Source organism: Molothrus aeneus, chromosome 4 (assembly GCF_037042795.1).
Source record: "Molothrus aeneus isolate 106 chromosome 4, BPBGC_Maene_1.0, whole genome shotgun sequence".
In the NCBI taxonomy this organism is placed as follows: domain Eukaryota; kingdom Metazoa; phylum Chordata; class Aves; order Passeriformes; family Icteridae; genus Molothrus; species Molothrus aeneus.
This window is the reverse complement of record NC_089649.1, coordinates 73,843,877-73,869,291: the sequence shown is the minus strand read 5'-3', so window position 1 is coordinate 73,869,291 and position 25,415 is coordinate 73,843,877. Positions and strand designations below refer to the sequence as shown.

General features: G+C 50.0%; 2 protein-coding genes across 3 annotated transcripts in view; one reads left to right on the top strand and one right to left on the bottom strand.

Annotated features, from left to right (window-relative positions):
• The window catches only part of ATRN (attractin), a 150,827-nt gene extending 144,324 nt beyond the window's left edge, over positions 1-6,503 (top strand). Inside the window, exon 29 of the mRNA XM_066548861.1 lies at positions 1,284-6,503. Within this exon, the coding sequence (XP_066404958.1) occupies positions 1,284-1,408 (125 nt within the window). The 3' untranslated portion in view covers positions 1,409-6,503. The remainder of the gene's footprint in view (positions 1-1,283) is intronic.
• A 5,877-nt stretch (positions 6,504-12,380) lies between these two features.
• LOC136555827 (GDNF family receptor alpha-4) overlaps positions 12,381-25,415 on the bottom strand; it is a 76,520-nt gene continuing 63,485 nt past the window's right edge. For both annotated transcript variants that reach the window (XM_066548859.1, XM_066548860.1), the window contains exons 4-8: positions 24,449-24,794; positions 21,296-21,405; positions 19,274-19,408; positions 18,901-19,058; positions 12,381-16,367 (exon numbers count right to left, since the gene is read on the bottom strand). In XM_066548859.1, the coding sequence (XP_066404956.1) occupies positions 16,221-16,367; positions 18,901-19,058; positions 19,274-19,408; positions 21,296-21,405; positions 24,449-24,794 (896 nt within the window). In that variant the 3' untranslated portion in view covers positions 12,381-16,220. The remainder of the gene's footprint in view (positions 16,368-18,900; positions 19,059-19,273; positions 19,409-21,295; positions 21,406-24,448; positions 24,795-25,415) is intronic.

Genomic DNA, 25,415 nt, shown 5'->3' with positions numbered 1-25,415 from the left:
GGCCCTGCTGGCTTCCAACATGAGTTTTGGGTTAATTACTAAGGTCAATTGGTGGATGAACATTTGATACTGGACTATGCTTTAATTAACAGCTGGGTGGGGGACAGAGGGATGTGGTAGGGCCATGTTTGCAGTAGGTACCTGTGAAGGTAACTTGTCACTTGGCCTATCCAACTTAGTTCCCAGCTCCATTTGCAGGGGAACATCAAGTCACAGAAGCATGGAAAGATTGGAGTTTGAAGGGACCTTAAAGATCATCCAGTTCCATCCCCTGCCATGGGCAGGGACACCTTCCACTGTCCCAGGTTGCTGCAAACCACAGAGCAGCCACAGAGCAACTTGTGCCAGGGCCTCCCCCACGTCACAGGGAAGACTATCCCATCTAACCCTGTCCGCTGTCAGTCCGAAACCATTCCCCTTGTCCTGTCACTACAAGTCCTTTCAGAGCATCTCTGCCCTCCTCTCAGGAGCTCTGGACAAAGAGCTTTTCCCCATCCAGCCTTGTTCTCAACCCCTTCAGACCCAAACCTGGTGTCAGGGCACTGGGACATCATCTCCTGGGCAGTGTGGGATTTAACTGGGGTTCCCCAGTGGGCTTAGTGAAGCAAAGGCTTTGGAAAAAGAGTTAGCAGGGTTTGAATTGGATGGTTTGGTGTTGAGGTGTTGAGCTGGATTGAGCTAAGTCCCAGATGTGGTTTGTCTGTGAATAGAGCAGGGAGGCCCTGGCACGGGGTGCCCAGAGCAGCTGTGGCTGCCCCATCTCTAGAATTTTCCAGGCCAGGTTGGACAGGGCTTGGAGCACCCTGGGCTAGTGGAAGGTGTCCCTGCCCATGGCAGGGGGTGGAACTGGATGGGCTTTAGGGTGCCTTTGAAGCCAAACCATTCCATGACTCCCTGATCTGCCATGAGGAGTTTGCAGAGGTGATGTATCCCCGGGAAGGGCAGTGAAGCCTCCATGCACATTTGCTTTCAGGTTTATTGTAGTCCATATACTGATGCAGAGAAAGACACCTTCAATATTAAAGGTTGAGGCTTCCACATTTAGAGTTTTATATCCACTAATACCCACCCTTATTGTGTCTTTTTCTCCTGCTGTTGCTTCTAATTAAACATGCAGTATTTCAGCTCCTTTCAGAATATTGGCTGGAGCTTAATTCTTGGGCCACAACACTTTTCTAGTTTATTAAAAAAATTCTACACCCTTTGTGGCCTGGAGGGGTTTTCTGAGTTCTTTGTGCAGGTTTGTTGCTGTGGCTGTTGTGGTGATGTTTGTTCTGTGCCAGGTCTTGCCGTGGCCAGTGCTCTGGTGGACATTTCACAACAGATGCCAATTGCCTACAAAGAGAAGTCGGGCGCCGTCCGAAATCGGAAGCAGCAGCCCCCTGCACAGCCAGGAACCTGTATTTGATGCATGGACATCAGAAACTGTCTAGGGTTTTAAACACAATGGAAAAGTAATACCAAGGAGGAGGAAGATTTCCAAGTCGTGTCCCAAGAGACTAGAAGCACCCGGAAAAAAACACAACTTCCTTGAACCCGGTTTTTTCTCTCATCTACGTGCTAGTTGGCTTTATTTGACAACTGCTCCACTTAAGTTTTACTGACACATGGCTTCAGATTGCTCCTTTGTTTTCTTCAAGTTTAAAGCAGAATGATTTCGTTGCAGGTGCGGTGAGGTCCAACGCCGCCACTCCTGGTCAGTGTAAATACAACAGTAGTCCAATGAATGACACTCAGGTTTCTACATGGAAAGTGCTTTGTAGTTCTGTATTTATCAAACTGTACAAAAAGAAAAAGATCCAGTGTTTACAGGTGTCAGCTCTCAACACATAAACACTACTATTAATCTTCAAAGCATCTTCATTCTTTGTTTTCATTTAATATTTAACTGTTCCCTCATTATTTCAATGGAACTCTCTTCCAGGCACAGCCTTTTTGTAGTCATCATGGTCCAGGAATGCAAAAGCTGGGATGGTTTAAAGGTTGATGATGCTCAGGCCACATGAAATAACTGGAAAGTTGGATGTTGCTTTGGAAAGACTCAGTGTTTACATAGTCTTAACCTGCTTGGAGTACACCACACACAAGTGCCTAGGCGTGAACAGATCTAGGGAGTGAGGAGACTGCTACACACGCTGCTTTTTAACATAATTAAATTCCTTTAAAGGTATGTATACTCACATCTAGAGTCACCCAAGGCACTCTGTGTCCTCTGTCCCATGCAGTCGGAGGAAAATCGCATTTTCCTGACCAACCAAATACTCACCCAGGTGCAAATACCTGGAAGGCATGTAGAGTTTCAGTATCCCATAAGAAAACTCCCGGTTTCACCAGCATTTTCATAGAAGCAGTCTGTGTTCCAGGTCAGACACATCGCATGTTTCTGATTTTGGCCTCTTTCCTCCCCCTTCCCTCCTGCCATCCTCTGGATGAGAGCTGAGCTTGGAGGCATTGCTCCCCAGTGGTTATGGTTTGCTCCATCTTCTTACAGGGTGTAAAAAGCAATGCTCCGGGTGCCAGGGCACTTGAGGATGAAGTAAAAAAAGAACTTTAAGTAAAAATCAAGCAGAGCAGCTTTGTTTTGCCACAGGTTTGAGTTCTACACGATCAGATCCTGGTACTTCTTGTGTGGCTTGAGCTCTGTTAGAGGTTGAAGAAGTGGCTGGTTGGTGAAAGGATGAGACTTGCACACAGCAAAGAGAAGGTTTGGTGTTTGGGGGTGCATCAAACCATCTGAACTGCTCTGCCAAGCTGGGATTGGGGTTTGAGGCTCAAGGTTGGACTGAGCCCACCCATCTGTGTGTGGTGGTGTCCATGTGTCCCTGGAATGTGGCACAGACCCACACGGCCGGGGGGGCTGCAGTGGTGGAAGGTGTCAGTGAAGGTGCCACATGAGGTGTGTGATTATGGCTCCATCCGTCATCGTGGGTTCCCCAGGTCACTGAGCTGCTGTGGAGGACATCTGATATTTAATAATGACGAAGTAACGCGTGGAAGGGAAGTGCTCTTGGGTCTGGCCAGGCAGCACCTTTCCAAACTGAAACCCAAAAACTGCTCCTATTTTGTGCGTGTTCTGGTGATCAGTCACGTGCCAGCCATTCATTTGTGGGGTGGTTTTTTTCCTAACCATGTATTTTGAAGAAGCTCTTTGGAGCCTGGCAGCATTGCAATAAAGAGGTGAATTGCTGTGTGTGTCCAGACAGTGGTGATGGGAACAGCCTGATGGCTTAAGGACTGTGGTGGATGATAATTCTGATTTAATGTGTCATTTAACAAGTGCAATGGGACTGAAGAAAAATATTGGGAAAATGCATTATATATATAAATATATATAAATGCATCTATTTCTAAACTAGACGTTTCAGTGCTCTGTGGGAAGAAGGAATTATGATCAGAAAAGGGTTCAGATTTGTCTTAGAATGAAGGGATTTAGGCAATTTAAGTTTTACCTGATGCACAGATTACCTCAGACAGATTCATCTCCTGATAATATTTTCTAACTTGCTCAGTGATAGGGTTAATCTGAACTGGAGAAATAAGACTGACTAAAATCCCTCCCCTGTTACTGTGTATTTTCAGCCACGATGCACATCCTGATGTTTGCAGATTTCTTCTTGCTGTTTTTGGGAGGAGAGCTGCCAGCCTGGATGGTGAAAGCCCCAGTGCTTGAGTTTCCCTCTTCAGGACAGCTCTTGGGCAGGTGCTTAAAGTTGTTGGGTTTTCCTGATCACAAACAGCTTTCAGAACTGTAGGCCTGGAGGGGTGATAGATTTTTACATTAATAAAAAGACGTAAATACAGAGTTTGGGACGTTTTCTCACTCCTGGAGATCTGGGCTGTCTGGTCTGCAAAGCCTACAGTGTGCCAGGAGTGTGCCCAAAATGAGGTGTCAGATACTGCAAAAATGAGCAAAAATGATCAAAGTCAAGGTGTATCAGAACAAAAAATGTAAATAGAGCAACAAGAGTTACTTCCATAACTAAAAGGAACTGGCTCCTTTAGGATGTAGCTCTACCCTGCATCTGATCTCCATCCTGATGAGGGAGAAGAGAATTCTCATACATAGCTCTGGTGCAGTTTCATCCCAGCTTAGAGGTAAACAGGGAAGAACATGGGAAGGGCTTGGGGAAGGAGGAATTGCTGGCAGTTTGTCACCAGGCCAGTATCAAAAGAGAAGGAATTTTGGGTTTATTTCATTTGGAGGTGGGGTGGGGGAGAAAGAACAACCTTATTTCATGGGAGAATCTGTAAATAAATGACAAATGGCACACAGATTTTGCACTTGTACATAAACTCTACAGTACCGTACAGAACATGGAGAGATTTAAGGTGTATATAAACCAGAAAAAAATATTGAATGTATTTTTGATGATTTTAAATTATGTATGAGTTTTGTCTTAATAACTCCTTCATCTGATCAGTAGTAGATAACTTTCCAGAGCTTTAAACACCAGATTATATCGTGATATCTTGCAAAGCAGGGAGGCATAACTTGACTTTTGTGTGTTCAAATGTATTTCACTTTAATGTAGAAACCAAGTTAAATAATGGTTTTTCCATTTGAAAGGGGGAAAGCAACATTTGAATACAAGTAATAAAGGTCCTTAAAGTGGTCACCACGTGGAAGATTAAATCAGTAGTTTAAGGCCTTTGTTACTGAAATTGTGGCAGTGTTTCTATTCAAAATCACTATTTCAGGTGTTTATGACTGGCTGAAATTCAGCATTTGACATCTCAACCCTCAGAAGATTTTCATTCTCTGAGAGGAGCCTTTAAAAAAATTAGTAATGAAATTTCAGAACTGTTGGGGCTCTTTTCTTTGAGAAAACAATGGTGCCAGTGGATCTCCAAATAACACCTTTTTTTTTAAATTCACCATTTTCCATGGATTTTGGCCCAGAATTTTTTCAGGGCAGGTGTAGCATGACCTTGCCACTCTCTGGCTCAATATTTTGGATACAAGGATATTTATGAGACACAACTTTTCAGTTGTTACTATCACTTTCCCTGGGCTTAAAACGCGTTGTAGTGAAATTACCAGAATAAAGCTATTTATGATGGGAAATGCCTGTGATGAACATCAAGCCATGGCACGTAATGTCCCAAATTCAGTGGTGTGGAGCCATGGGCAGCCTCTGCTGGCAGATCCACCCTCCTGAGGGTGCTTTGTGTCCTGGAGGTGCCCGGGAGCTCCAGCTCTGTGCAGGAACGTGCCCAGGGTGCCCGGGCCCTGCTGGGCTTTGTGGGGTGCTGTAAATGGCACAGCCTGCTCAGCCCTGCGTGAGCTCAGAGGAGGAACTGGGGCTGGAACCAAACCTGGGGCCTTCTCCATACCCTGGGCTCCAGTGCCATGGGCTGGGCTGCCCCCTCCTGTGCTGCTCCAGCTGTTCCAGCTGCTTTTCCTTCTCCAGGAGACCCTGAGCTGGGGACAGGCACCAGCTGCATCCAGAGCCCTCGGCCCCTTCCCACGGGAAGCTGGGATTTATTGACAATTACTGGGATTTATTGATATTAACTGGGATTTACTGATATTGAACTGTGTGTGAGACAGCGGCCAGCAGACTCTGCGTGCCCAGGGCAGCCCCTGCGCCCCTCCCGGCTTTCTCCATCTGGGAACACCCAGGGGAGGGAGGAGGGGCTGCCCTGGCAGAGCCCCCTGGAGCTGCAGGACAGGGGGACAGGGCTGGGCTGGGCTGGGAAGGGAGGGAAGGGATGGCTCGGGGTGTGCTCCTCATTTTTGGGTGTGTTCTTTGCAATTTTAGACAAATTCCTGCTTTTTCTGTTGGTAGCTGCTGAAACAAGCTGAGTTTCCATGCCAGGACTACTACAGTATGTGTATCTGCTGATTTTTTCTGCATCAGGGCAGGTTTTGTTCAGTCTGTTTCTTTGTTCACACAGACTATTTGTGTGCGTCTTCCAGGTACTAGAATTCTTTAGACATTTCCTCTCCATTCAGTATTGATTCCACAAACCTCACCAGTAGAAAAAAAAGAGAAAAATAACAATTGTCGCAGAGTGTATCACATGTCAGTCCATTACAAAAAAAAAAAGAAAAAAAAGAAAAGAAAAAAAAGAGTTTTATATTACTCTGAAATTTGTGCACAATAAATGTTCTTTAAACTAAGATCCTTGAATTAATTGTATTCTGGATTTTTTTCCCTCTTTGTTCTGTAATTATTTATGATTCTTATCTGTGTTCAGACTTGAGCTTAGTTTGTTAATATGTATAATTTAGCATTTATTGCATTCATATGTAAATAGGAGCAAGTATTGTAAACTATTTCATTGCTGGGGTTGTGGGTGTTATACATACACACATTTAGGATTGCAGTTTTTTGGTATAATTTTTTGTATTGTAAAATAACAGCTAATTTAAAGCCGGAACGAGAAAATTCTTGGGAGGTCTGTGCATTTTAAATACAAATGTGAACTACATGTATATAAATAAAAGTAAATAATGCAAATCTTTCCTCTGAAATAAAAAGTAGATGATCTGGTTAAAACTTCCCTCTTATTTATATTCTTGAGGGGGGGAAAATAATTTAAAGTGTTTTGAAGGCTTCTGGCTGAGGTGAAGGTGAGTTTCTGTTCTGCTGGGGGGGTATCAGTGGACTCCTGGCAGGTGCTGGATTTGGGAGGAGAAAGGAGGGACATGTCCTCTGGATGGGGGATGGATGGATGTAATTCACAGAGTTAAATCTGTAGATTTTTAAGACAGAGACAGTCATTAAATAGGTTCCATTTCTGCCCTCAGGTTCACTTTCCCCCAGGTGCCCCTCGGGGGGAAGAACCTTTCCTGACCTCCAGCCTGACCCTCCCTTGCCCTGCTCCAGGCGTTCCCTGTCCCTGTCACAGAGAGCAGAAATCAGAGCTGCTCCTCCACTGCCCCTCCTGACATAACCCCAACAGAGCTATAAAATCTCAGCCCCTTCCCATTTTACTCTCACTAATCATAATTTTTTCCAGTAAATTTCTTGTTTAAATCCAAAGAGAAAAAGCTCTCCCCCATGGAAGCTGTATCCCAAATTTTGCTGATGATTTATCAAGTGTTGGCACCAGCTGCTGTTCCAGACACACACAGCAGCTGGAGAGGGAGGCAGAGGTGGCTGCTCCTCTCCCACCCCTGTGCATCAGGACATCTTCCACCACAGGGACCCACCCGTGCTTTGTTAGCTGCTGCAAGGCTCCTGCCCTTCACAAACGCTTGCAGCTTGGTGAAATAACTCACTAAAGACTGCCTGTCTCATGGTTATTCGGGCACTGGGGAAGTGACACTCCTAGTGACAATAAACATCTTGCTGTGGAAAGATCAGCTGGAATTTTTGACTGACAGACACTCCACTTTACAAACTACAAAAGCCACACCAAACTTTCACAAAGCAAAAAGTCTTCTGCACATTCCCTAGAAATCTGTGGGGCTTTTCCCCAAAGCTGGGACATCAATTTTGTGGTTACTCTCTCGAGGGCTGAGTGGAAGGACTCTGTGCACTCTATGGGTGGTAAGTTCCACTGACTCCTGTTCTCTACTGTGCCTTTGCTAGCTTTAATGTATATAACTATAATATACAACAATATATATTTAATATATAACAATAAGCTCAATGTTGTGCACTGTTTTATGTAATCTCTCAGCAGCTCTCTTATTTTGTACTGTGCAGGAACTGTTCAAGGCCTTTTGTCTGTTACCTCCTGTCTGCTCAATAAATAACACATTTTATAATAGCCCTAATCAGCAGCCTTAGGATCTCTCGAGCCAGAGGGATTGAGGTGCAGGTCACCTAAGCAGAGCTGCTGCCAAAAGCCTGTGCCTGAGGCAGGGCTTGTCTCAAGCTGTCACTTGATCTGTGACACCCTGGCAGCCGCGCTCGAGCCCTGCCGGGACGCAATCCGCTGCTCCCCATTTATTTTTATGTCACTCTCCAACTTTGGAATTAAGCACTGCTGGGATGAAGCAGAGTTGAACCTGACATTTATGAGCCATGAGGGTTTCAGCCACAGTCGCCTCCGAAGGCTGTTGTGCTGCTTCATTCCATGGCATTAAACTGGGATGCAGGAGCCCAATTCCAGCAATTGCTGCAGAGCTGAGCAGGGGATGCCAGGCTGACAGCACAGCGTGGGGTGTCCAGACTTGAAATGAAATGGGCAGGGGGTAGTGGTTTTAGAGCTGCTTTAAATTTATTTTGGACAGCAGGAAAAACCACAGAGGGCTGGAGCCATTTTTCATCCCTGCTCTGGTTTTTCTTGTGTTGTAGCAAAGAAAAGAGGCTGGGAGAGAAGAGAACATGGAGGTTTTCCAAGGCTTTTGTCCATCCAGGATGATGGTCTTTGTCTTCAGCTGTCATTAATGAATGCTTTTGGGTAAGGAGCCAGAGAGGAATTTGAGATCCAGTTTTCTTTCCACAAACCTTAAATATCAACCACTCACAGCAAGAAGGGACTTTAAGTCTTTTTGAAACCAAATTTAACTCCCCAGAAATCCTGGAGTGGAGGCTGGGTGGAAGAAACCCCCAGGAAAAGGTGGGGCTTGGGGCAGCTCTTGGGTAGTTCCACATGGCTGGTTGGTGGTAAATCATCTACAGCATGGCAGAAACACCAACATTTCCTTTTCCCCATTGATGGGAAGAGAGGAGGAAGAGAGTTGTACAAAAGAGCCAGAGTTCCATAGCCAATTGCCATTTGGAATAAAGAGTTAGCAGATTCTTGAATTTCTCCCTGGGGTTTTTGGTTTCTGAACTAATCAAGCAGCAAAGCAGGGATTGCAGGGACAGAGTGGTACCACTGAGATCTTGCCAAAGGCATGAGGTGGGGGCAGATTTTCTAATGAGGTGAGAGCACCTGCTGGGGATTTTTCTGGCTGGTAATGAGGCAGCTGGACCCAGGTGTCAGCATCACTGGAGGTGGGCTGAGCTCCTCATGTTCCCCATTGCAGGGTGGCTGGGAACAGCAACACATCCCCAGACTGTGTCAGAGTCCCAACACCCTTGGCCACAGGATTTTGGGACACCATTGTCACCCTATGGAAGCTCTGAGGTAAGGTACATGATGTCCTACAGGCACCTCTTCTCCTTGGTGACTCCTGAGACTCATTGACAAGCTTGGGATTTGGGATCTGCACTAGAGATGTCTCAGAAGAGAGAAATCTTCCCCATAAACAAAGAACAAGATCTCAGGGCACAAACTGCATTGGAATTGATGTTTCTCATTGGCATATAGGGCTGGGACAAGGGAGAATGGCTTCCAACTGCCACAGGGCAGGGATGGATGGGATACTGGGAATAAATTCTCCCCTGTGACAGTGTAAGGCCCTGGCACAGGTGCCCAGAGCAGCTGGGGCTGCCCCTGGATCCCTGGCAGTGCCCAAGGCCAGGATGGACACTGGGGCTGGAGCACCTGGGACAGTGGGAGGTGTCCCTGCCATGGCAGGGGTGGGATTAGATGGTCTTTACAGCCCCTTCCAACTCAAACTATTCCATGAATCTATGATCAGCTGCAGGATCAGGCCCTTCCTTCCCCCTCCTCTCTGTGTTCCTGGGCCACATGAATAATTCAGAAACCACATCTGCAGGGAATTTAGCCAAAAAACCACTGACTGGGCCACTCTGGCTCTAGCAAGAAGGACAGCACCTTTCCCCTCTTTATTTCCCTGCTGCTGACAAGAAGCCCAGGTACAGCTCCACAAATCTGTGAGGGCAGGGGCTGTTTCTGATCTCCCCCCAGCCATGATGACCAGCAATGCCATGGGAGGATGGGATTTAATCTCTCCTGGTCCTCTTGCTGATCCCTGAATTCAGTTTGGAAGCAGAATTTCACTGGGTAGGTCTGGATTGTGGTGGCTGACCATGAAGTACTGTCTGGATGGGGAATTGGAGCAGAGCATGGAAATGCCTGGGGTATCCATCCATCCATCCATGCATCCATGCATCCATCATCCATCCATCCCACCTGCAGCTGGCTGTTTATCAGCTCTGCCTTCCAGGCTGCAGCCACCAACAGAGCGTGCCTGTGCCTCCAACAGAGTGACTGGCAGGATTTCCATTGACACATTCCATGGGATCCTTGCTCCCACCAGAAATCATTTCCACTTCCCCTTAGAAAAAAGTCCACGAAATGACTTGAACATTTTTCATGTCAGAGCTAATTCTGCAGCTTTTCCCTCTGGCAAACATCCACTATTTTTGCAGAATTTCAGTGTTTTAATAACCGAAGCAAGATGTCTCCATCCCTATCAGCATTTTAGCACTGCTTGCTTGGAGATAATGTGTGGTAAATTGCTGTTTCTGATTTCTACATCCCCTTGCAGCAGTTGAACCTCAGCTGCAGGATTTTACTCGTGCTGTGTCTGCAGCCACAGTGTGATGGGGACTGTGGGTCCTGTCTGCAGGTCTCTCCTCCAAACCTGCCGTGCTGCCCCAGGTTTGTCGTGGACACATGGAATGCTTTGGGCTGGAAGGGACTTTAAACACCATCTGGACTTTAAACACTCTCTTGCCATGGGCAGGGACACCTTCCACTAGAGCAGGCTGCTCCAAGCTCTGTCCTGTCCTGGGGGCCACACAGGTGAGGTAAGAAAAGGTGAGATCTTTTCTCTGGGAATGTGGAAAAATCAGTTCGTGTGCTCCTTCCCCAGTGTTTAATGTCTGGGGCTCTGGGAGGGAGAGGTGCTCAGCTTTGTTGTGGGCACAGCCAGCAACCCCAAAACCACACCCAGACCCAGAGACAGGGAAGAACTGAGGGTCAGCCAGAGCTTCTTCCAGCTAATAGTGCTTCTCCTGCTCCAGAATCTCCTCACCCTAACTTTAGGGTGATTTCCAGGCTTTCTTGGAGCCAGTTGCTCCATCCCAGAGCCCCACGTGCTGCCCCTGTGCAGAGCCTGGGGAGTCTCACTGGGGACTCCTGAGAGCTCCTTGAATCCAGGTCCCCCTGCAGCTCCTCCAGCCCAGCTCTGGCTGCTGACCTTGCTCGAGCAGCTGCTTGCCGAGGGCCAGGGAAAGCCCCTCAGCCCTGCAGGGCTTCCAGGGCACGTTCCAGGTTCAGCTGGCTGGAACCTCCACAGGAATTGTCCTTTGAGTCAGCAAAGCGCAGCCTGGGCACTGTGGGGAGGGAAAAGGCTTTGAGGAGAGTTCAAGTCCTTCCCTATCCCTCAGGTTCTGCTCCTCATCTGCATCCTCAGCTGCTCCATGCACACATGGAGGCAAACATGATTTATGGGAGGAAGATGTGCAACATTTATGTGTTCAACCTTGAACTCACTTTAAGAACTGACTTGAATTTTACTCATTATTTTTATAAAAAATTTATGTACTTGTATTTTCAAATTTTTTTCCCCTACCCAGAATTGGCAAGAAAACATTCCATTTACCTCTAATCAATTTTCCTTGTTTTTTTTAAGTTGCCAAGAATAGCTCACGGATGTTCATGGCATGAGCAGGAGCCTTCCTGGCTGGCATGACCCACCACCCTGCCTTCTCCTCCATCTCCCTTCCTCTGTGCCCAGCACAGGGTGCAGCACCAGCCCTTCCCAGTTGTTTCCACTCTGTGGCACACTGGTGACATCCTGGCACCAGTGGCTCCACAGTTCCCTGACTGCAGGTGCAATTATTCCCATCTCTGCTGTATCTTGCACTGCTTCCCTCCTCCTGTGCTGGCCCCAGCTTTGAGCCAAACCTGCTCAGATTTCTCCCAAACCTGTGCACGTTTCAGCCCCACAGGCTGCACAAACAGCCCCAGGACTGGTGTGGGGACTCGTGTCTCCTTCCCTGATGGCACTGGTGGCTCTCCATCCATCCCAGCAGAGCTGGTTTGCCCCTGTCACCCCTCCTTGCTGGGAGACACGGGACTGGCGCTGGGTCTGGGGCTGGGATTTGGGCTGGGATTGAAGCTGGGATTGGGGCTGGGTCTGGAACTGGGTTTGAGGCGGGGTTTGGAGCCCTCAGAGCCTGCAGCTCCTGCCGAGGGCAGCTCTGATCTCTGCTCTCTGGGACCAGGGACAAGACCTGAGTGAACAGCTGGGGCTGGGCCAGGGCAGCTCAGGCTGGAGCTCAGGGAAAGTTTCCTCCCCCAGAGGGTGCTGGCACTGCCCAGGGAATGGGCACAGCCCCAGGGCTGCCAGAGCTCTAGGAGCGTTTGGACAGCGCTGCCAGAGATGCCCAGGGTGGGATTTTGGGGTGTCTGAGCAGGGGTAGGGGTGGGTGGATGCTCCCTGTGGGTCCCTCCCAGCTGAGGATACTCTAGGATTCCATGATTCCAGCCAAGCACGGCTCATCTGAGCCCCACCACTCTTCCAGCCCCCAGAGAACATTGCTCAGTTTCTCCCAGCTGCCCTTCCAGGGCAGGAGCAGAGCTCAGCAGCATCCAGGACAAGCTGGCATGTCAGGCAGGAGTGAGGGGTCAGGAAAATGCGTGTGTGCTTTATTCATGGATATGTTTGAATATTGACATGTACAGAAAAGGTAAGTACAAGTTTGACCCCAGTTTGGGCTGGCACCCACCACCCTCCCCTCGAGCAGGGGCACACAGGGGGTTCCTGCCCCAGCACCATCTCCCAGCCCCGGGTCTCCCTCCCAGCTCCTGCTCCCGCCTGGACAATGCTGGACTTGACGTGACAGGACAGGTAGAAGTACACACACAATATTTCACAGGCTCTCAGGGCTGCCAGCCACTGGGAGTAGTGCTGTGCAGCCAAAAGAGTCGAGTTCAGTGGCTACAGAAAGTCTGGCTGGTTCTTTAACTGGGGTTTTTTTTCCTTTATTTTTCCCATGACTCTTCTTTGTGCTTATGGAAGTTGTCAGGAATGGAGTAATTCCTAAAAGAAAAATTGTCTCCTTGTCTCCCCTTCTGTCTCTTGGCTCACTCAGTCTTTTGCCTTTACAAGCAGCTGCTATGACTTCTGTGGTTAATCAAGAGACTTAAAAATGAAGATCCATGGTTCACTTCACAGAATTCAGCAGAGATGGAATTTCATCCAAAAAAATTACTGACTTTTCACAAGGAAAAAGCAGTGGTCTGTGCACGCATGTTGGTGGGTGGGAGGAGAGTCATCATATTTCCTTCCTCCAGCAGAAAGGTTCAAAAGTCATAATTTTTTGCACAGTTTGATTCATGAGCAGGCTTGGAGGGAGAATCAACATTAAATTTTCGTGAAAAGAGTAAAATAATCAGAACAAAGCCATGAAAGTTTGGGGATAACTTTTTTTTTTTTTTTTGTTAATTCCCACTCTCCAGCTCCTTCCTGCTGGGTGAGAGGCTCCTTGCTCTGTGCCTCACTCATTTCATCCCAAAATCCCTGAACCCCAAGGAACCCCCAGGAGGGCAGGACCTGGCCCAGGACAGGGCTTGGAGGACAGGACATGGGAACTGAGGATCTGCAGTGAGACAGCTAACATCTGCAGAGCCTTTAAAGCAGGACAGCCCTGGAGGTGTCCAAGGCCAGGCTGGATGGGCTTGGGAAGCCTGGTCTAATGGAAGGGACCCTGCTCATGGCAGGGGGGCTGGAACAGGGTGAGCTTCGAGGTCCCACCTGAGCCGTTTCATGATCCTGTGATGCAAACCCTGGGGAGATGATGATGCCTCTCACCGAAATCACTAAAGTAGGTGCTGATGTGGGACATGGTACTGGGATGAGGCAACCTCTGGAGGTCTCCTCCGGCCCATCCAGTTCTTGAGTAGATTCTCCACACCTCTTTTTACAGCATGCCAGTCTGAAGGGACAGGTGAGGCATCCTGACCACCCAGAAAAACTCTCTCTGCTGAATGAGAAGGAAATGGCAAAGTGGCACCTCACCATCACTGACACTGCCATGTGAGTGACACAGGAGTGGCTGCTCCTGGGAAGCAGCTGACACTTGCATCCCCATCCTGTGCAGATGCTGAGCCGGGGCACGATGGAGAGCTGGTGGAGACTGGTTTGATGTGTGAAACGCCGAGCATGACTACAGGACTGGAAAGGGGCAGAAGGATGCAATTCCCAGCGTGACCTCGTGGTACTGAGGTAGTTCCTTGCCTTTGAAGGGCCGAGCAGTCAGGGTCTCATCCCTCTCCACTGCAGCTGAGAGGACACAAGCTTTGTGTCACTTGGCCTCTCGGGAGACACTGCTGTCCTGGCTGAAGGGGAGACCTTCACAGCAGCTCTGTGCCCCTGTGGGGTCACTTTGAAAGGATTTCCTGCCTGCAGCTCTCCCTCCTGCTCTGCTTTCCTGGTCAGAGTGAGCCCCTTGGCCACGAAGTTCTCACACACAGCCTTTGGCTCAGGGTGTGACTTGTCACCCTGCACACAAGCCTTTGGAGCTTGCTGTGTTCCTTTGCACAGCCCTGAAAAGCAGGTGCTACAGCCCTGAGCACCTCAAGGAGCAGCACTGTGGACAGGATACAGCAGCAGAAGGATTTCTGTTCATGTCAGACACATCCACAGGTGTTCAGCTGAAAACCAGAGTGGTTTCTTGTTAGAGCAAAAGCCAAGGAATTTGCTGCAGTTTCTTAGAAAATCTGAAGCAATAAGCAATGGGAGAGGTTTTGCAGGAAATGGGAATAAAAAGCAATGGACTTTGCTGTGTCAGATGCTTCCTAAGCCTTTCCATGCATTCAAGTGCCAAGGAATTAATGATATTTATTGGAGAAGCACAAACCAAGGAATAAATGGACTGCTGCAAAGGCCAGGCCTAAACACACTCAGGAGGATTCTGGGGCTATTGCTCTTCCTCCCATGGCACTCAGCCTGGGTAAGCATTTATCCTGGGAAACCTTCTCACTCTTCCTTATCATCTGCTTTCCTGGCTCTAGTAAAGGGGTTCAGCCCCCCAGGAGGGCACTGGGACTCCTCAGCTCACCTCCTAGAGGAAAGATGGGGTGCTCAGGCAGACCAGGGTCACACACCTGGACAAAGGTGCCCCAAGACACCAGAGACATTGATCCTCACTTTCCTGCCCTGGGCTCTGGCTGTGGCTCAGAAGAAAGGGTCACTTCAGCAGCCCTTGCTTAAATGCCATCCTCACTGAAAAACAGGAACAGGCAAGAGGCAAAGGCCTTGGCCTGCTCACCTGGACACAGGGGGTTGCCTCTGCCAGTTTTTCAAGGACGGGAAACTGTAGCAATCCAGTCCCTACCCATGATATAATTCATGACACGGCCTTTCTTGGCTGGGTATTTCTGTCTTCAGGGTGGTTTCTAGCAAACCTCTCCTGTCCTTTCTCTTCCCAGGAAAACAAATTAAATCCCTTGGCTGGAGACCCCGTGCCTGTGAGACCAGAGGATGAGCAGGTGAGAGTGGGATGTGTTGGGCTCACATCAAACCCTGCCCATGGGCTCACACATTGGCCCCTGATGGAGAAAGGGTAGCCTGGAGTGGGACAATATTGGCCTCTGGTTGTTTGGATGTGACAAAAATGCCCCAAAACACTGAACAGGACCAGTGGATAGAGGTGTTTGGGTTGGGACACAAAAATTCAGCCATAAACAAAATGGAACACACGTGTTTCTTCCTGAATACCACCAATACAGGACACAGGTTTCCCTAAGAGGGAGGGCCCGAGGGGAGCTGACAGCTGGGACATGGATGCTGGTTGCACTCTGGCCATGGTTTTGAGAGGGTGGATAATCCCTGCCAGCCAGTTCAGAGTGTGGTCACTTGGTCCTCCCCAGAGGTGCTTCAGGCTCCTCTCCAATGAACAAAACCAGCCACCTTCCCACCAGTTTTCTGGTTTCTTCAGTCTGAAGGAACCAGGTGTGTTGTCCTTCAGGTCCTGAGCAACTGTGCAGGCAGTCTGAACTCCACATGTCCTGTCAAGAGCCCCTCAGTGTGGGCTTCAGGAAACCTCCTGACAGGTCATCCAGTCATCCATCCATCAAAGGCTTTCCCCTCTTGGCTGGGGCAGGAAAAAGCATTTCCTTTGCAGCTCTCATTTCTTGGATCACCTCTCTCCTTCATCTTTTCCAAGGGAATTGTCCATGGCTTCAGCCCTATCCATAGAGAGCTGGAGAAACAACAACCAAGCTGTGGTGTGGAAAGGTGGCCAGGACCAGGAATGAGCTGGTTGTCAACCACGCTGATCATATAAAATCAAATAAACCGGCAGACAGATGAGGAGGAGGAAGGGATGCCCAAAAACTCACCTTGCCTTCCCTTCCCCTCCCTTCTCCCTGCTCTCCTCCTGAAAAAGTTACTGGTCTGGTTGTTGAGTACAGAAACCAACACAAATCGAGTCTCTCCTGGTGTGTGCCAGCCCTCCTCACATCACAGGGAGGCTCAGCACAGCAGGGGCCAGGAGAAGCCACATCTGCAGCAGAGAGGCTGCCCAGCACGGAGGGGCTGCTGGGCTGGAGGTGCCTGAGGACAAACGAGTGGAGCCACGCAGGAGCCTCTCCTCTCCAGCCACCTACAGAGAAAGGAGAGCGTGGAGTGAGAGCTGTGCCTCATCATGCAATCATGAAATGGTTTGGGTTGGAAGGGACCTTAAAGTGCCAACCAATTCCAACCCCCTGCCATGGGCAGGGACACCTTCCACTGTCCCAGGTTGCCCTAAGCCCTGTCCAACCTGGCCTGGAACAGCTTCCCAGGGCAGCCACAGCTTTTCTGGGCACCCTGTGCTAGGACCTTCCCTCCCTCACAGCCAAGAATTTAGTCCCAATATCCCATCCAACCCTGCCCTCTGGCAGTGGGAAGCCATTCCCCTTGTCCTAGCATTCCAGCCCTTGTCTCCAGTCCCTCTCCAGCTCGCTTGGAGCCCCTTCAGGCACTGGAAGGCCACAATTAGATCACCCTGAAGCTTCTCTTCTCCAGGCTGAACAATTCCAATTCTCTATTTTTCCTCAAAAGAGAGGTGCTCCATGTCTCTATCCAAACTGGTGTCCCTCCTTGGTGCCTCAGAGGATTTAGGGCTCAGGGGCTGCGCAGCCCAAAGTGTGTGCATGTGCAGAGGGGCCAGGGCTGATTTCAGCACCCAAACTCTGGCCTGGAGGTCAGCACGGCTCTTCAGCTGTTGGTGAAGGTGGTGCCACAGCAGCAGAGCCATTTGTGGGCACAGCACTTGTTTGGACACTGGCTGGAGGTGTCTGAGTGAGGTGGGTGCCTGGATGCCCTCTCAGGTCAGTGGCCATCCACGTATCTTATGGAGCCACTGCTGGCCAGTGGCTTGACCTGGTGACCTTAAAGGTGGGTCTGGAATATACCTCCATGGTGCTGGGAGACATTTCACCAGCTTTCCCCCTTAGGTCTCAAGTTGCCAACCTCATTAAACATTGAACAGGATCTGGATTTGAAGCTGAGTCCAAAGTCAAGACCCAAATCTCTGGTTTCCAGCAGGGACCACGCTCCAGCAGCACTCACAGCCCAGAGGAGGGATGTGCTGCTGCCACAAGGAGGTTGGAGATGTGGCAGGGCCATCCCCCACTTCAGCTGCTTTTTCCAGCTTCCCACTTGCTGTTGGGAATACTGTCCTGGTCACAGACAGCTCACAGCTTCTCCTTCACTTCCAGGATGAAGTTCCCAGTGCTAGGTCTGGACCTAAGGCCACTACTTGGATTTTCTAAGATCTGGGGAGCACCAGCTGGAGGGAAAGCCTCCGGGTCTGTTGGGTGCCAAGCTTTTGGCCTGGTGAAGGTGTCCCTGTGCCCTGCAACAGTGCCACCAGTGCCCTGGAGAGCAGTGAGGGAACCTGAGGCCACTTTTCTCCACCTCCCAACCTGCTGCTGATTGATGCAGGATGACCCCCATTCCAGCTGGGGAATAACGTGCAGTGGCTCCATGATTCAGAAGGCTGAACAATTGCTTTATTAAGCTACACTAAATTATATTAGTACATACTATATATATACTATATATATACTACATACTATACTATGCTAAACTAATACTAAACTATACTAAAGAAAAACCCATGACTCCTTACAGACAGTCACGACACAGCTTTGACATAATTGGTCAATCAATCAAAACAACCTTCACCAGTGTCCAATTAACAAATCACTTTGGGTAAACAAACTCCATAACACATTCCCCGTGTGCCAAACAACAGGAGCAGCAAATAGAGATAAGAATTGTTTTCTCTTCTTTTTCTGAGCTTTCTCACTGCCTTCCCCAGGAGAAATCCTGGGCAGGTTGTGCCTGCTGCTCCCTGTGAAGAGAGCTGCGGCCACAGCCGCTCTGTGAAAACAGGGTGCAGAGAGGTGAATTGGGTGTTTTCCCAGCAAAAGAAACAGTGATTAGCCTTAAAATAACCCACACTTGGAAGTTCTGAAGGTATCAGTCAGCTCAGTGCAAAGCTCAGTCCTTGGAGTCTAGTTAAAACTGACAGCCTCCGTAACCTGAACGTTCAGCAAATCAGGGTCACTGTTAATTATTCAATAGGAAAATAATTGAATCTGAAAATTACTTTAGTGTGGCAAGTCAAGGTCATCTTGTTCTACTTTAAAATAAAATATTTAATGTCTATCACAGCCATTTCAGTAAATGAATATGTTATTTGTTTTAAAATAATTTCAATTTAATATTATTTTGATAGTAACAATTTACTGATGAACAGAACCTTTCCTTTCAAATTTTCCAATGCTTAGCAAACCTTAAACCTCTGCATTATAACCTCTAGAATCCTCATCTAATAAGGGAGGAACTTGTGTCCTGAGAAGTTGAAATGCTTGTCTGAAGCTGAACTGATGCTCTGAAGGATGGTGAGGAACCAAGCCAGTGATCCTGGGTGAAAACCCCATGGATTTCCCAGTACTTCAAATGAAACATATCTCTGAATGAAGGGAAGGGAAGGGAAGGGAAGGGAAGGGACATCAGGCCTCCAGGAGATAGAGGGTAGGTTGGGTGCCTGCATGTGACACAGGTGGAAGGAGTTGAGGTGAGGAGGCTGCAGGAGGCACAGACATGGCCGATCATCTCCCCGGGCCAGGCCTGCCCTCTCCTACCTTGGTAGGCTGGAGGTGCTCCAAGCTGTTCTCTCTGAGGGTGGCCACAGCTCTGTTGGCATTTCTGTCCTGCTTGTACATCTGTGTGGTGGGGGGGATGGATGGGGCCACGGCTGTGTTCAGGTGAGTCCCATTGCCAAAGGCCTGAATGGCGTTCTCTTGGTGTGGGAAAGATGGAGAAAAGGCTTGTCAGGGCAGGGGGAAGCCTCCCTTTCCCAGCCTCTTTTTCTGCATCCCCCGAAAGGACGCCTGAGGCTCTGCAGACCTCCTTGGCTGGTAACACAGGGAGCTGGATGCCCACAGACCCCAGAGCACACGGCATCTCCCTGTCCCCGCGCACAAAAGGCCCCCAGGGTGCAGCAGTAGCGCTTACGGAGGCAGATGTTGTTGGTGAAGAGGTGCAGGAAGCTCTGGCACTCGTCCTGCCGGTTCCCGCTGGCGTTGCAGGTGCACCAGGGAGCGATGCTGGACGTCGAGTTGTCGATGTAGTTGGGGGTGATGGGACTGCCTGCCGGGACAGACGGACAAGAGTTACTGCAGGGCAGGGACCCCAGGAAGGGGCGGTGACCTCCCCTTGGGCTGCTCTCCTGGGTGACTCTGCCTCAGCCAAGCCCCTCCATGACAGCAGCAAAACTCTTCAGGTGCTGATGCCATGGGTCTGGTTTGCACCCAGGGGAGAGAAGAGGAGCACTCACAACCCTTTTGGTCACATCACCATCACCAAAGCCTTTGGTCAATTAAAAAGTGCTATCAGTCCAGGAATTAGAAGTTTCTGGGAATTCAGGTTCCCTAATAACATTCAGAGACTAATGGAATGGTTTGGGTTGGAAGGCACCTTAAATCCCATCCAGTGCCACCCCTGCCATGGCAGGGACACCTCCCACTGTCCCAGGTGCTCCAACCCCAGTGTCCAGCCTGGCCTTGGGCACTGCCAGGGATCCAGGGGCAGCCCCAGCTGCTCTGGGCACCCTGTGCCAGGGCCTCAGCACCCTGCCAGCCAGGAATTCCTTCCCAATATCCCATCTGATCCTGCCCTCTGGCAGTGGGAAGCCATTCCCCTGGTCCTTGCACTCCAGGCTCCTGCCCTAAGTCCCTCTCCAACTCTCTTGGAGCCACTTTAGGCCCTGGGGGGGCTCTAAGGTCTTCTTGAAGCCCTTTATTCTCCAGGCTGAGCATTCAAAAACTGCATGTGAATGTGTATAAAGGTTTTTATGCTGTCATTGTAAAAGCCAATCTCAGTCTCCAGAATGAAGGATTAAAATGGAATGAAATGTTGGCCCAAAAATGCCAGTCTGTCTCATCTGTCAGGACAGATCTGGCCCAAAGGCCACTGGCACTTCTCTTTGGACTCTTGTCTGTGCCCATGCCAACTGCTGCCAGCTGGGCTCTGCAGCATCTGAAACCCCCATCTGATACCCTTTGAAGCTGGCAGAATGGCAGTGCATGGTGATTTCCAGTGGCATCACTGGTGATGGCATCAGGGAATCCCTGGCAGAGCAGACACCCTGGGACAGCCCATCTATTTCCACCAGAGAGAGAAGCTCGCATCTGTCAGTAGCCCATGTTTTTTTTCCCTCCACTGCAGACATCCTAAAGTTACCCCATACCCATGGCTTAGTCATGTCACTGAAGGGAGAAAGACCAGCACCAGGTTGGATGTGGCTTGGAGCAACCTGGCCTGCTGAAAGGTGTCCCTGCCCATGGCAGAGGGTTGGAATGAGATGGGCTTTCCAGGTCCCTTCCAGCCTAAACCATTCCATGACTCTGTGATGTCCCAGAGAGCTCAGCTCTCCACCTTACTGTCCTCATAGCCAGAGTAAGAGGAGACATTTCCACCCAGAGGAGACATTTCCCACACAGAGGAGAGGTTTCCCAACCAGAGGAGACATTTCCTACTCAGAGGAAATGCTTCCCACCCAAGAGAGGTTTCCCACCTGGAAGAGACATTTCCCACCCAGAGAAGACATTTCCCTCCCAGAGGAGAGGTTTCCCTCCCAGAGGAGATGTTTCCCTCCCGGAGAAGAGGTTTCTCTCCCAGAGGAGAGGTTTCCCTCCCAAGGGAGAGGTTTCCCTACCGGAGAAGAGGTTTCTCTCCCAGAGGAGAGGTTTCCCACCCAGGGGAGAGGTTTCCCTCCCAGAGGAGAGGTTTCCCTCCCAGGGGAGAGGTTTCCCTCCCAAGGGAGATGTTTCCCTCCCAGAGGAGAGGTTTCCCTCCCAGGGGAGAGGTTTCCCTTCCAGAGGAGAGGTTTCCCTCCCAGAGGAGAGGTTTCCCTACCAGAGAAGAGGTTTCCCTCCCAGAGGAGAGGTTTCCCTCCCAGGGGAGAGGTTTCCCTTCCAGAGGAGAGGTTTCCCTCCCAAGGGAGAGGTTTCCCCCAGAGGAGAGAGAAGCACTCACCGATGATGCCGGTGTAGGCCAGCAGGCAGGCGGCGTAGCTGTCCCTGCGGCAGCCACTGGCAGCCTGTGGGGACGGCTGGCAGTTGAACTGGAACTCTGCGTAGCGTGACCTGATGGAGCCAGAGCACAAACGGGACATGGTACCACAACTGTGGGAAAGGGGATGTAACAGCACACTCACGGTGGTCACAGAGGGGAGCACGTTTGCAAAATGCTGCTGTAGGTGTTCTTCAAACAGTTGGAACAGGTGTCCTTTTACAATCTCCTGCCTACCCCAACAAACCCAGGAGGAGGTTTCTGCAGTCAGTGTTTTACAAGCTTCCTTCAGGACTGCAAGGTAAGTCCAGTGTTGGAAGAAATGTTTGCTTTCTGTTGTGTGAGGTTGGCTTTTGAGGAGAGAGCTGTTGCCAGGAAGGAAATCAATCTGTGTTGCCATTTTCTATCTTTTGGGTAATAACTTTGCCTAAAGACCCCAGCTTTCATTTTTAGTCTGATTGGATGAATTGCTCTCGTCCAGTTTCTTTCTCTAAAGACTCTAAATACAGCTGAGATCACCTCAGATCAAAGGAAACGTCCAGAGGTTCAGACATGAAATGTCCTACCCATGGCCAGGGCTGCTGCAGATGTCCATTCTCAGGAGAAGGACTCTCTGGAGCCTGTGGAGCAGGCAAATCATTCTGCCAACCAGGGATGTGCCACCAAACTCTTTAGGCATGAGTCAGCTCTTGGCACATGGTGGTGTTGGAGATTGTAGGATATCTGGGGCATCAACACAGGGCTTTCAGGCAGGACACAGCAACAGCTGGAGACCCAGACCCATCTCAACATTCATTTTGTGGCCAGGCAGGAAGGGATTTCATGTGGCATCTGAGCTGCTTCAGAAACTCAAGCACTGACAACACCTGAAGGGGGGGTTCTCTAGGTGACAACCTGCACTGTCTGAGCTGAGAACTGAGAACCTCAAATGTTTACCCTGCCTGGGCAATCTCAGAAAAACTGAGCATGTTGCTCCTCCCAGACATCCTCTCTCTTCCAGACACATTGATCTTGCTCCTGGTCAGTGTCAGCATTCCAGTTTGCACTTTCCAGCCCACTTCTCCCCTACACCTTTCTTTTTTTTCTCATCTTTGTTCCCATGTTTGCCCCTTATCAACCCTTTCCTCCTGTAACATGGACAGGCAAAATCTTCTTTCCCAAAACTTGCTGCATTGTTTGGAGATTTAGAGAAGGGAGGTAGTGACTGCAGATTTGATATAATCCATATTAGTAGAACCCACCCCTCTGAGCTGGGAAGTTCAAAGGGCTAGAGCTGTGCAGGAGCAACAGAGTGAGACTTGGAGTGCTTCACTCCACTTCTTTATGATTTATTCTTGGCTCTCCTTGTGGATTCTGCACCACTGGCTTTGACCAGGTCACATGTCAACCTCTTGCTCCCTCTGTGTCTCTAGAGGATATTTTATATTATATATTCAGAGATCAAGGGACCAGATAATTAATAGCTGTGCTGCTTGCAGGAAATAGTTTCCAGTCTCCTGGGGAGTAGCACTCTCCCCTTTGAACCTCTTCCTCCTCACTGGGCCCTCTTGTCATGTTAGGGAGAGGGCAGAACCCGTCCATTTGGGATTCCCTGGGTAGCCAGGGGACAACATCTGAGCAGGGTCTGGTCAGCCCAGGGGCATTGCATCTCTCAGAGTCTGCTTCTGTACAGTTCAGTCCTTCTCCTGCCTCCATGTTTCTGGGGTGCAGAGTGCTGAGGGTATTTGTACTTTCATGCTTCCAAGAGGATGCTGCTGCTCTCACTTTTTATTGTAATTAAAAGGTGCTGTGCTGGTAGGGGATGGCTGCTGGAAGTTCAGCTCAGGAAGTCTCAAACCCCACAGCAATTAGAGACTGAGACAATACAGGGAGGTGTGTCCTACACTTGTTCTTGCGCTCTTCCCCAGGTGTCTGCTCACGGCCCAGCTGCACACAGGGCACTGGGCTGGGCCCCCGTGGTGCTGCTTTTGCCTTACATCTCTCACTGCCAGCTGGGCTCTGCTCCCGAGAGCTCTGTGTGCATTAACCTTCTGGAATATCAAAGACTTTTTGAGCAACAGGGAGAGGGAAACAGTGCAGATGAAGGAAAAGCGCTGAAGGGGTTCTGCTGTCAGTGTGCACATGGGATGGGTCTGTGTGTGTGTGATTTGGGCTGGATGGAAACAGAGGAGCAAACCAGGCTGGCCACAGACTGTGCAGTGGATCTGGAATGACACCGGGACTCTGAGACTCCTGGTGCAATCACCAAAACATAGAATCACAGAATCACAAATGGTTTGGGTTGGAAGAGACCTAAAAATCATCTCATTCCACCCCGTGGCATGGCAGGGACACATTCCACTGTCCCAGGCGACTCAAAGCCTCAATGTCCAGCCTGGCCTTGGGCACTGCCAGGGATCCAGGGGCAGCCACAGCTGCTCTGGGCACCCTGTGCCAGGGCCTCACACCCTCACAGCCAGGAATTCCTTCCCAATATCTCATCTAAATCTAATGTCCTTCAGTTTTCAGCCATTCCCCCTTGTCCTGTCACTCCTTCCTCTTGTCCAAAGTCTCCTGCTCTCCTGTAGGCTCCTTTTAGGTATTAGAAGGTGCTATAAGGTCTCTCCAACACTCAGCCTCACAGTAGAAGGGTGTATTTTTTACGTATATAGATTAATTTTTCTAATTAAACAAGCAAACAAACAAACATGGTTTTAAGGCCTTCACAAGTGCCTGTGGCTGTCAGGATACCTTGGGTGCTCCTTGAGGATGCTCTGGGCTGGGGAAGAGGAGCAGTGAGGGAGATGGATTGGTGAAAGTGGCTGTAAGGACCTCTCCCCCATACTCCTGCTTAGCCTGCACCTTCCTGGAACTGTGCCCATAACAGGTCTTTCTCTAGAACCAAAGCAAAAAATCCACAGAAAATGTCTAAAGAGTTTCAGGGTGATCATCTCCCATCCCCTTCTGTCTGTGAACAGGTTCTGTGGGATACAGGGACATGGCCCGGCGTGGCACGGCCTGTCACGGCCGTGTGGGACAGGGCCCCAGGAGCACCGGCGGTGGCTCAGGGCTGTCACCAGGCCCTGGCCAAGGGAGGGCTCAGCCTGGCGTGGGGACAGCCCCGCGCGTGAGCCTCACCTGCAGACGTAGTTGTCCCGGCAGGAGTCCAGAGGCGCCAGGCAGTTGGGCTTGTCCTTGGACTCGTACGAGCAGGCGGGGACGATGGTCTGGCGCCGGCGCTCGGCGCAGGCCGTGTCCTCGCAGGGGCAGAAGAGCAGCTCGTGGGTGTACTCGGGGGGCACGCGGTCGAAGAACTTGCGCAGGGCCTTGTGGCACTTGGAGCGGTTGCAGGTGTCGGCCCGCGCCAGGCGGCGGATGCAGAAGGACACGTACTCCGTGCGCAGCCGCTGGCACATCTCGTCCACATTGCAGGCCTTGGCGGCGTCCAGGCACCGGTTCACCTGTGTCACCTCGTTCTCAGACCCTGCGGGGTGGTGGGACACGGTGAGGTGGCTCTGAGCTGACCTCCCCACCAGCAGCACCGCCCCTGAGGCCTTCATACCCCTGCTCCCATCCATGGCCACCCGGTGACACCACACCCGCTCCATGGCCAGGCTGAAGTGCAAGTTTGCTCTGCGGGTCCTGGTAGGACCAAATTCCCTTTCCACATTCGTCTTTTCCCAAGAACTGCCACAGTCACATACCAGACTGCACCCCCAGAGCTCACTTCACCAAGCTTGTATCTTTAATAAAATGAGTTTTGCTTTAATCTGGGCATCTGGTAACACTTTACTAATGCAGATTAACCAGCCTGAGACCTGGAAGACAGCAGGCATTAGAAAGTGCATCGACTTAAGGCCATGAGTGGATCCATTGAGTGTTGGGACCTCCACTAATGGACCTTCTTGTTTCTGCAAGTTGCTCAAGATCAAAGACTGAGTCTCTGCTACATGGGTGGTCTGCACTGATTCCTGGCACCTCAGCCTCACTGCCCTGGACAGAGAGTTTCTCCTGGCCTCTGAAAGGTCATGTCTGGCTTTGGAGCAGCTCTGTTTGTTCAGCCCAGGATCTGCCCAGCTAAGCGAGACCTGTCTGGGTCGCAGCG